This window comes from Neopelma chrysocephalum, unplaced genomic scaffold (assembly GCF_003984885.1).
Source record: "Neopelma chrysocephalum unplaced genomic scaffold, ASM398488v2 Primary Assembly neopelma1_97102, whole genome shotgun sequence".
NCBI classification, from domain to species: domain Eukaryota; kingdom Metazoa; phylum Chordata; class Aves; order Passeriformes; family Pipridae; genus Neopelma; species Neopelma chrysocephalum.
The window spans coordinates 2,556,965-2,569,415 of NW_020925744.1; the positions used below are offsets into that span (position 1 = coordinate 2,556,965).

Consider the following 12,451-nt stretch of genomic DNA (forward strand, 5'->3'; position numbering starts at 1 on the left):
GCAGAAAAATATTATTTGAAAGACTGAAAGATATTCTTATGGTTTAACCAAGATGTCACAGCCCCAAAAAACAAGGGCTTCCTTTGACACTGTATACCTAACATCCACAAATTCATAAATGGGAGAAGAGTCATCTTCTGAATTATATTTGCAAACCACTGCCTACAGTTTTATATTATAGGATGTACCTGTAAGGTTGATCTGTTGTGAAAACCGTAGGTACTTTCTTACACCACCTACAAGATGCAGAAAAGTCTTTGAGAAGCAGATACAGAAACCTGCCCAAATCCAGTTTTACTCAACACATGTACAAAAGATCCAAACATTCCAAGTCAGCATGGATCTGTTCTTTTTACTGCATTCAGTATTCCCTTTGGCCATTAAGGTTTTTTACACTTCAATCTTTACCTTTTACCCTACAGTGTCAAGAGAAAGCCTCAAATTTCAAGATAGTAATGATTGTTTAAAAAAATTAGCAAAATTTCTGTCAAGACTAAGTTATTTAAATATTAGAACAAAGAGACAGCCACAATCTAAAATAATGGTATATTTTACAGTTGGGTCAGGTGTTATAAAAAAGCAACATCTGTAAGAAAGTTTCATTCTTTCATATATTTTGTTACGTCTTCACATCCCATTCTGCCTTCTAGCATGGATTTCAGTTTCATCGACTACCAAGAAATATGTGAGAGCTTTTGATTTGAGGTACATAGCAAATAATTATGGTACCAATTTGTGACTAGATTTTTCCTTTTGTTTTCCCCCCTTAAAAATAAATCTACTGACCAAAAATCCTCAAGTCCTTCCTCTCCTTGGACACACAAAGTTAAAGAAGTAAAAACTGACAAACAACTGCATGCAGTAAGTATTAGTTTATTCTCATACTTCAGGCCTCCATTTATATTAGCTCTTTTCAGCTTTCAGAACTGCACATAAGTGTTCAACAGAAGTGAAGATTCCCACATACCTGATTTAAATCTACTGACAACACGCTTGCTTTCCTTGTTATTTATATCCAGGTTATTTTTCCTGGATTCTGAAGGAGAAGTCTACACCCCTAGGAACGAGTGATGAAAATAACCCAAACAGAATAGAATTACTAGCTTTGCCTAGTCTTTCACTAGAAAAAAGTAGAAACATAAGATCCAATTATTCTGGATCTTGTCTGTAGTGCCAGTCAGTAGTCAACTGCTAGGGAAAGAGCATAAAGAAACAAAGTCTAAAGTGAAACTTCTTGTGGACGTGTCCTAAGGCACTTCTTGCCTCTAGAAATAAAGTTAAGGACATTTTAACACTGAAGAACAAAACTAAACCATAAATGTTTTATAGACAAGAAGTAAGCTCCTGGCTATGGCTGCTGCCCTTTTAAAATCCTTTACACATTTAACTTTCCCATCACTTAACAAACAATTTCAGAATTTGGGCTTTCTCTGTGAAAACCACAGTTTTATTACTTTAAAGCTGGAGGCTAAACCCAGAAGAGCTCAAAGGGCTTGACAGAATCTTAAGGTAGAATGAGAAAAAAAAGGTCCTTTCCATACTGTTATGATTTACTTCTTCATCCATCTTCTTTTACTCACTTTCTCTCCCCCACTTCAGCTCCCCAGGCTGAAGAGCAAAGTAACACAAGATGGTTCAAGATAGTCAAAGAGCTGACCACTGGTGAACAGAGGTATTCCCCTCCCTAGTCCCAACATACATCTCTGCCAGCACTAATGCTCAAATGATATCTCTGTGAGTCAATCCGGTTCACCAAAACATCAGGAAATTAACACAGTAACCAAAAAAAAAAACCAACAAAAAACTAAGTTTTTCTCCTGGGTTAAGCAAATTGAGTGAGCTTACCAAAAGGTTTGAACTAGCATCAGAGACCAGAGAACCAGAGAGGGGGAGAGGGAAATGAGACCTCCAAATTTAGGTTCACATTGATTTCTCAAGGGACTTTGCCCCCAGTCTGTTTAGGGTACACAGCTGCAAGTGGGTTAGACTGTTCCAACTTCTAGCTGCTGCATAAAGAACCCCAAATTGCCCTTGTTTCTCACTTCACAAAGGTACCTCTGTTCCTACCCCAGTCCGCTGTCATCTCCCATAGTTGCATCATTAGCAATAGCAAGTAGATCTACCACTCTGATCGTAAGAAGGGCATACAGTTTATGTGAAGTTTGACAGATGAAAAAATTATCCACAACAAGGATTTTCTGAATGCATAATGAAATTAGGATTCTCTGTACACAGACAAAAATTCCACCTTCCTGAGCCACAGTCACAGACAGGAATGGATGCTTAGAATAAAAGTGGTATAATGGTACAAGGACAGAGCAAGCACACACCACTACTCCTAACGTTCTGTCAACATCCAGCAATTGGCAACAATTCAGGTTCTACATAAGCCAGAATGGCACCTATGTGCTTAAGCCACCAAATGAAAACTTATCTCCAGCATTAGAAAAATCAACACAATAAACACTTTCCTGGCTGGATGGTGCAAGTGGAGCCCTGAAGAAGATGAGAGGGAATTGCTCACTATTGCTACTGAGCAAAGACACTATTGAAAGGACATGCATCTCTTCAGAACTAATGTTGCTATTAACCATGGTGCATGCTAACACACCATGGATTCAGCCTAAGCACATAGAAAACCCAAAGCTGACAGCCTGTATTGACTAGATAATGAAGTATTTATGCTTAGTTCAAACTTAAAAATCCATAACAGTGGAACTGTAAAACGTACAGCTTTGTTTTTCTTATAGTATACTAAATTCCATGTATTAACACTACACACAATTATAGCACAAGTAATTCAACAACTGCAGTAACGCTGGCAACATGCAATCACTACCTGCAGAGCTTAAATACCAGCTCCCTAATCTGCAAATTTTACCTACACACATTCTTGGGTTCACTAAGGCTACATAAGCACACAAACATTACAGACTGGGGCCCAAGATAAAATGTCAATGAATGAAGATGAAAGAAGTAGGCAAGAAATACAATACTTGACACAGGTATCACGAACTCCCACATTTTCTTAGCCATGGGTGACTATTTTCTGATTTAGACAGGATCTCACATTTAGGCACTCCTTTTCTAGTCACAAAATCATCATCAAAGATAAACATTCTCTTCTAAGAGTCAGGGTGTAACCATAACATGAGTATATAGTCCCTCCTGCATCTAACAGCTTACAGAACTAAGTTACCATGACATTTCAGAGTAACTTTGCAAGCTTGGGTTTTGCCAGGGATTACTCTACTGTGAAGAATATGGAAATCAGTTACAGGATTTTCTGAAGTAAAAAAACTATTTCAAGTTATAAAAATGTTAAAACCAGGTAATTTTTATCATCTCTGTTACTAGAGATTTCTCTGAATCTTCACGGCTTCTCCTTCTGTTCTTGCCTTTCAACACAGTTATTACCCTGTTCTTGCAATACATTCCTTCAATTTTTTTTCAAGTCCTCGTCATAGAAACAACTGAAGTTCCCCTTTTTGCCCAGCTGAGAAAGTCTGTCTGGCTAAGTCATCTCTGAATGCCAGCAGCCAATGGGAGCATGGAGTGGGCAGAGGAATGGAAGAATCCAATAGACACAACCAAAATAAAAGTTCTTAAGTTACAGGGTATTCAAAAAGCAAAAGATGCTGGCTGGGGATCAAGATTTTGATGAGGTGCTGCAAGAAGGAACTTGGTTTTTCAGGGGCAAAGAAGAGAACAGCTAGTCCACCAAGACAGCTGAAAGAGCCTTTCTGACATGCTGAGGAAAAGCTGGAGAGAAGTGGAAGTTTATGAGCCCACCCTGAAGAGGCTCTGGAGTGGCAAAAATTCTGGGAGAGAATGGCATGGAATGGAATGGGACAGAAGTTGAAAGTTGTAAATGCTAAGGAGCCCAAGAACTGCACTTCTAGAGATGGAAGAATGAGAAACAGGGCCTCAGCTGTGGCAACAATTGGAGTTACCAAAGATCTTCATTTCCTTTTCTATAACCCAGGCATCATCTTCAGTCAAGACCTTTTGTTTTGGAGAAAAAACGCACAAATTCTATTTCTTTCCCCTCCCTGCCTCACCCAACTGGGCATAACCAACTGTAAGTGCTACAGTAATGAGAAAAATTAAACAGAATTACAGTCATATTATATGTGTAGACAATTCACAATGCATCAGGAAAGAGACTTAATACAGCTAAAAGAAGAAACAATGGACCTCGCTGTCTTGAATGAGATTTCCACCTATATGATACACGCAATTTATTAATACTTAAAGTCAAGACAGGATGGATTATGGTTGTTAGCATAGTTGCAATTCAGCGTCTGTATACAAAGAACTACCATAAATTTAATACATTTTTCTTAGTTTTTCCCATGGATCCACATTCCAATTCAACAGAAAATAATTATCTGTAGCTTTTTAATCCACATAGGTGGGTGGCTCCATGCCATGAAAAAACAGAAAGACAACAGCATTACACATATATGTAATGCCACTAAATAGTGTTGCCAAGCAACTGGAACAACTGTATCTCCAAACTTCTGAAAGATTGCTTAAATAACTTAAGGGTGCAATGCTACAGTTTTGCATATGTTCTTGTCCAAAATAAAAAAAATGCCTTCCTCCCTAATATCACATTGCTAATGACATGGTCATAAATTTGGTGGCCAGGTTAGAGTGATGACATCAACAGATTACTATGGTCAGCACAGACATACATAAGACAGTTTTGCCTCGGGGGCAGAAAACAATTGTAAACAGAAAAAATCTGAGATACCAGAATCATGTGTTTTACTTTGGGTTTTTTTTTAATGAGAGGTAATGGGATGGACAAAGCAATGCAAAAGAGGCAATCTTTAACAGATCTGATCGTTACTAATTTAAATTTGTGAAATATTTTTAAAAAGGAATAATTGCTTAGGTCTGCTCTAAAGGTGAAACAAATGGAATCAAACCCGTTTAAAAAAACCCCAAAACAATAAAACAACATGCTATGCAATTTTCACAGCAACCGCTGTGCTCATCACAGCTTTTAAAGATATGCATGGATACTGTTTGTTATTCCTGAAGTAGAAAGCAAGCATGTATTGAAAAACATGAGGAAATAGGAATCCCTTAAAAAAAAGTAAATTTGTTTCTAGACCCTTATCCAGGTTGGTCTATGTATGCCACAGATATTACCTCAGATAGCACTATGTAAATGCAAGTGCACTCTTTTCTCAGACAGTTTACATAAAGTAGTTCTTTTAGGTGGGACAGAGACTACACTAGTAAGTCTCCAAGACCTACTCAACCTTCGAATGCAGGGCCAACCTGGGACTTTCTGCATCTGATTCTGATGTCTGGAACACTACAAAAGGTACTTAAGACATATATAAGTAGCTCTGGACTGCAACAACCACACTTGGCTAGCACTAAACACAAGTTTAAGACTCCAGGACTGAGCTGGTGACAACCCTAGACAACAGATGTGCAATCTGCACTCTGAAAAGGGTTATTTAATTTGGATAGAGTCAGCTTGTATCCAACAGTGCATACAATATATTCACCCTCTTGAATCCCTGAGCTCTCAGATGTGCCATGTACATATAATAAATCGCTTTATCATGCTGACTCAGTTTGGCTGAGCAGCTTTGCAGATCATTCCTCAAGAATCAAATAATATGAGATATCCCTTCCCATTAATTGAGCTTACAAACAGTTGTTGCATACAATCTTATAACAAGAATAAAGAAAAGAGATGTGAGTTTCTTATCAACACATTGATGCTAAGAATCAGAGTGAGTGCCAATGGCCAACGAAAGCAAGAAAGCAACCATAATTCATATAATGGACAGAAGATGGATAAAATTTCTGATTTACACCAGAAATAGCAAATTTCTTGAGTAACCAAGAACGTGAACCAGTTTTGTGCTTGAATTATCAATAGAGTCAACATACAGCAAAAGGAATATCTGCATTCTTCAGACTTCTCTTGCACAAAATGTATCCTTGCCAGTTAAATAATTCAATAAGAGAATTGTTCACATTTATATATAAAATCAGACCAATAGTTTTGTGTAACTTGCAGAACTTCCTGTGTTCGGAGCAAGGGGAGACAATCACAGTGTAAATTGCTTTGCAATATAATGATATTTTACAAAGAGAAAAAATAATATCAACACCAGTGCAAAAGGCAAAAGAACAATCTTGGGAAGATACCACAGTTTTAGAAAGGTGAATTTAAAAAAAGAATTGCTTCACAAAAATCAATACACTTTCCCCATAGGTTCATGATGTAAAATTCTATAATCAAGGCTTGTAGATTTGTAATTATGGTATGTCAGCCACATTTAAACAAGCATGTTAAAAGATTGTTAAAGTTAAACTAACACAATTGCAATGTGAATTGTCTTCGTCTCATTCTAATCTACTGGTGTCAGTTCCACTTAATCACATAGAAACTATGGGCAAATGTCAGTGCTATTTTCACACAACTTGATTTACTTTCTTTGCAGTAGTTTTTAAAATCATTTCCTATCTGAAATGGAAATAAGGTATTTTGGAAGTTTTGCATTTTTTACTAATCAATTCCCTCACTATCCAGCAGGTCATTGTTTGGATTTACTACAACTAAGACCATTTTGAAGTGATTATACCAAAAGTATTGCTTGTTAACACATAAGCCAAAAATACAGAAAACATTACTATTGACGCTCATCAAATCTAGTTTTTTATGAATGATAAACTAGTGAAAGTATATAATCACCAAGAGCCTCGCTACCAGAGCTGTCAAAAAAGCAAAAGGTTCTCCCCATTCCTAGTTTAAATTTCTTTCACTGATATGCAGCAATGTAAGAAACGTGTCGGCAAGTAAACTACCCACAACCTACAATACTGTCTCTTGAGAGGAGTACACAAAGAACTGATGATATGCAGCTAAAAAAAAAATTCCCAAACAGAATAGCTGCTTCATTGTTAGTTTGAGAAAAAATGATGAGTTAGGTAACTAACGAGAGAAAAAAACCTGCTGCAACAGATGACTAAAAAAAAGCAAACAAAATGTCTAAAAAGTTCTGTATGCCCTAAAGGTTCTTGACTCCTACCTTTTTTTATATATTCATATTGCCTGAGCACTGAGCATGCTTGGAAATCAGCATTACAGGCTAAATTCAATATGCCTTTCTAAACACAGAAAAAAAACCTAAGGAAAATTACCTGATATGCTAGTCAGTCACTTTATGGAATGTTTAATAAGCCCCTACACAAGTCTCACACAGCAGGAAAAAAAAACCTATACAGTTGTTCTAGTCCAAAATAGGAGCACAATGCTGATGTTCCTAAGTTAACACAAGTCACGTGTATGTCCACTGTAGCAGAGTGCATAACTAGGCTTCTGGGTGGAGAAGAAGGGTGGAGTGGGACTGAGCCATACCTCTTCTTTTATCTGTGTGCAACCGTCACAGATGCTGTATCATCTCCCCACAGGGAGTGCAAGATAACAGTCCTTTCCTCCTCTCCCCTTTTTTTTAAAGTTATGTTCACTTACAGCATGCCAGCTGCTGCAGAATAACTGCAGATATTGCCTGTTGTTACCACATAAGATAAACAAGTTTACTTGCTTATTCACACACACAGCCATTCTTGAAAAGCAAATCTGAATCCTGCCAACTGCATTTGTTCCATTTTCCAAAATGTTTTTATCCCTTTCTTTGTACTAGCCCTGAAACGCATACAATTGAGTGGTTTGCTCCCTGTTTGCAGACCAGGAACTCTCAAGTTTCTTTAGCTACCATCAACAGTAACAATTTTTCTAGTCTTCAAGTCCAACCTTTCAAAGCAAATCATGTACAAGAAAATATACCTGTCTGACAGAAATTTGCTAAGTCATCACATAAAGTTCATTGCATGAAACTGCACTATTTAACATCTTCAGCCAACATACACACTAATTCTGTCTTTGCCTGAGCCAGCACAGTCTTTATAACCTTAATAAACCCCACTGTGACCAAACAGTTCATGTCAAAGCCTTGTGTTTACAGCCGTAAGAAGGATCCAGAAAAACAAACTCTTCTTAAAAATTTAGACTATGTTAAAAACCCGGAAGATCGAGGCTCCGATAATGAATTTAACAGGGCTGCCCAGGGAGGTGGTGGAGTCACCGTCCCTCGAGATGTTTAAGGAAAGACTGGATGTAGCACTTAGTGCCATGGTCTACTTGACAGGGTGGTGTTTGCTCACAGGCTGGACTCGATGATCTCACAGATTTTTTCCAACCTAATTTATTCTGTGATACCACTGGTTCTGCGGTGCGAACTTCTAAATCACAAATAACCAATTCAACTGCTGCTTTGGTAAAAAAACAGGTGAGACTTCATACCTCGGCAAGTATACCTCGCGACTGCCCTGCACACACACGGGGCAGCGTAACCCCCCTCGGCTCTCAGAGTCACTAACGAAGGGACACGAACCTCGCGTTTAACCAGCGTCCCGGGAAAGTGGGGCCTGTTCCCCGGGAAGCGGCCGTGCCAGGGCCGCGCTCTGGCACGGCCCGCCAGACTCACACAGCACCGCGGCCCGCGGCAGGGGCGGCCGGCCCCGCACAGAGCCCCGCTGAGGCCCCTCCGCCCGGCCCGGCGGAGCCCCCGGGGCCGGGCAGAGCCCCCTCCCCTGAGGGCTGCACCGAGCCCCGTCCCTTGGCGGCGGGGGGCACTTACCGCCTAACGACGCCGGTCTTGATCTTGATCTGCCTCAGGCGCGGGTCGGCCATGGCGGCGCAGGGGCGGAGAGCGCCGTGAGTGCGCAGCCCCGCGCCGCGCACGCGCAATCCCGCCGGCCCGGGCGGCACCACCGGGAGCGGGGCGGGGGACGCCCGGTGTCCCCCTTTCCCTGGCGCAGTGGAAGTGCCCGGGTGTGGGGTGGTGGCGTCTCGATGGAGCAGCCGACGGTGTTTGTTCGCACACACGAATAAAGGTGAGAATCCGCCGTCGAGTGCAGCAACGGGAGTTGCTCTGACTGGTGCCGTGATTGGTCATCGTGACTGAGGCCATTTCACGAGGCGAGGAGCCCTTCTCTGGAAACGTGTTTGTGCCCCTTCCCCTCATTATCAGGCTCAGAAGGACCTGTGCCCCAAGGAGACAAACCAGATATCTTCTTCCTCTCCCTCCTGGCCTCACGGTCCCTGGGCACCACGCCAGTCACTCCGCCCTGTGCCCACCCGCAGGTCCTGCTCCGGGCCAGCCGGGGCTGTGGGTGATCCCTGTGGGTGACCCCGGTGGTCGATGCGCCGGGAGCGTTCGCAGCCCCCGGAACTCCGTCTGTAAAACTCGGCTGAGAAGGGTCCTGAGGAGGAACTCGTTGGACAGAGAGACCTGGGACCCCCCGCTGTCCAGGGACACCTCTGCCATTGTCTGCTTCCTCCGAGGACTGAGGGAGGGACTCGTGTTCTTTTATATGATTTTTGAGTCTCGATTATGATTTTTATATTGATACATCAAACCATGTGGTATGATCCAGTCCGATCTGCAGAGGGTCCAGGTGAACAGAAATCATAAGTCAAATTGCATTAGAAATTCTGTATTTTGCTACTTCTAGATTGCACTACACTGATTCAAGAAGAAATGACTGAGAGAAGACCTCTTTAATGTCTATAAATATCTGAAGGGAAAGTGCCAAGAGGATGGAGCCAGGCTTTTCTTGGTGATGCCGAGCAATAGGACAAGAGGCAATCAGCAGAAACTGATGCACAGAAGTTCAACCTAAATATAAGGAAGAACTTCTTTATTGTGCAGGTAACCAAGTTCTGGAACAGATTGCCTAGAGAGGTTGTGGAATTTCCCTCACTGGAGATACTCAAGAACCATCTGGAAACAATCCTGTGCCATGTGCTCTGGGATAACCTTGCTTAAGCAGGAAGGTTGGACCAGATGACCCACTGTGGTTCACTCCCAACTTGATCGATTATGTGGGATTCCGCTTGTAGAAATCCTGTGCCATTCTGATCATAAGTTCTGTGCTATACTAATAATGAAGTTCTGCTAAGGAAAATAAAGCTTTAATTGTTAAACTATTGTTTAATGGTTAAAATAAGTGTTAAACACACTACAATTTAGTGTTGTCATCATTCTGCCAAGGATCTCTAAAAGAACCTGTGTGTCTCCTTAGTGTTAGGTAGTTGGTGAAAACAATGAAGAGGCAACATTAGCACTGGCAGCTCAGTCCTGGAGTTATAATTGACTAATGGTTCAAGGGCTATTTTCTTTCATGGTTACATTTAGCTGAAGCTAACCACTTAAGGGGACAGATTCCTGAAAATAAAACCCCTTTGGGTCTATGTTTGAAAGAACTTCCCCTGAATGAGTATTTAAATCAACAAGAAAGAAAAAAAATTAGCTTCAATGAATAAATAAGAAAGACAAATGCAGTTTCAGTGGAGTGCAGTTCAGGATGGTCTGCAGAGGCTTTTTTTCCCCCCACATCCCTTTGTCCTGTGTTGGTGGCTTGCCCTGACTTTCACCACTGCCAGTGATGGCTATCTCTTGAGAAAAGCAGGGAAGGAAGTCATGTTGCTTTTGGTGACATGATGGTTTCAGATCTTTAGTCATTCAGCTATGTCAGTGTGGCTGACATCATCAGACATGGCTCAGGGATGGCCAAGACTGCTCAAGTCCACAATGGTGTGCTTTATGTGCAGAGGAGGATGAATGTGACCCCTGTTACAGAGCCCAGCAAGGCTTCCCAGGAGACCTGCAACATACAGCCTTCCATTGGCAGATTGTTTCTGAAGGGAGATGCAGGTCTCAAAGTCAACAACCTGCTCAATGCCACGAAAAATGATCTGCAGGCAAGTTCACAGACGTATTCTGTATTTGATACACAAATCTACCATCAACTATGCAGGAGGAGGGGGAAGGAAAGCAGCATTTTGGCAGAGGCAAGGGAAAATGCAGTCCCTTACTTCAACAGAAACTCACATCTTATTATTTTTGTCTTTAGAAAGCTGTATCAAGTCATGCTGGGGCTGAAGCTGTTCTGTAAAAAATTCCAAGGCAGCCCGGTTATGCTACATACACTTTGAAAATACAGAGGGCTGCAAGTAAAGCTGCATTACCACCGTGCACCTACATATCAATTACTTTTTCAAGAATAGTCTTTGATGTCATTTCTATGTTTGACAAAGTCATTCCATAAGTGAGAAGGCCAACAACAAATAACAGTACAAAAATAAAACTTGCCTAGAAGCAGCAATATTCAGAAAAGTAACTTATGTTTCCAAGTGCTACAAATGTTTTATTTCTAGCCCTGAAGCATTAACTTGCATTACTGACAGTGCTTGGCCTCAGTGACTGAATTTTAGAAGTAGAATGCAATTGTTTTCTTACAGCTAATTCAGTTAACTAAGTAGATGATAATATACCCAATCTGTGTTCATATTTAAGTAAATATGATAACTTCAAAAAGGTGTTCCTGGTGGATCGTGGAGTATAGTGTAAAATGTATCTGAAAGCATGATGTACTTTATTATTAATACATGTTTGTATTAACACCTGAAAATTATTAATTAACACTTTAAAAAATAGTAATTTTATTTCTAAAGGTGTGGATATCTGGGTGTGTGTAGTGCTTTCCAGGACAGACACTCCTTTTTAAATAAAGGTGGTGGGGGAGTATTTTTTCCAGAACTCTTTTGAAACAATTTCTAGATATGTTTCCATGTGAATTAGTGATGTTACACCAGAGTTGAATACAATCCTTTATGAAGATTGCGAATCCTATTGTACCTTTTGGGTGGTGTAGAAACTGTCAATTCTTTGGTGATTTTTGGCAGCTTTCTGCTTGTGTTGCATCTGGTTGAAGGTTTTTCATAAGATCTATTAGCCCTAGGCATTATGTGCGCAGTGTTGCATAAAGGCAAGTGCCTAAACACAATTTGCTGGTGCTCTAGCTGTGCTGGCGTACAGATCAAGTCATTCTGTACTTGGGACCCTTAGATGTGTCTTTACATATTCTCTTACTCCTTCCCAGCAGCTCACATGTAAAGCTGCAACTGCTATGAATATGACTTCCTCTCCTCTGGCCAGTGTCATCTGGTCAGCCCAGCTTTCATTTTGCTCCACATAAGCAATATTTTCAAGGCAGTTTGTTATATGTGTTGTACAAATTTACTTCAGTGGAAGTAATTGTCACTGCCAATGTACTATGCCTTCTGTCAAAAAAAAATCCATCTAGGTCTTCTTTATTTCTTCTGAATAAGAGCATACGTAGTAGTTACTGCTCCATCCCATTTCACTTAAGAATGAAGGACTGGAAGCAGCTGATCAGCTTGTTGAGCTCAAATGTCTGCACACATAAACAATTTTGTAATACATGTTTAATCTGAAGTGCTCACAGTGCATCTAATTCACTTGCAAGCAAGCACACCAGGCTGCAAGGCACTGCCTATGACTCATGACATTGTCTGTGAAAGACCGTCTTAAGAAGTTAATACCAC

General features: G+C 40.7%; 1 protein-coding gene across 1 annotated transcript in view; it reads right to left on the reverse strand.

Annotated features, from left to right (window-relative positions):
• TBCA (tubulin folding cofactor A) overlaps window positions 1-8,771 on the reverse strand; it is a 24,568-nt gene extending 15,797 nt beyond the window's left edge. The window contains exon 1 of the mRNA XM_027671513.1: window positions 8,679-8,771. Coding sequence (XP_027527314.1) covers window positions 8,679-8,731 — 53 coding nt within the window. The 5' untranslated portion in view covers window positions 8,732-8,771. The remainder of the gene's footprint in view (window positions 1-8,678) is intronic.
• Between the last annotated feature and the right edge of the window lie 3,680 nt (window positions 8,772-12,451).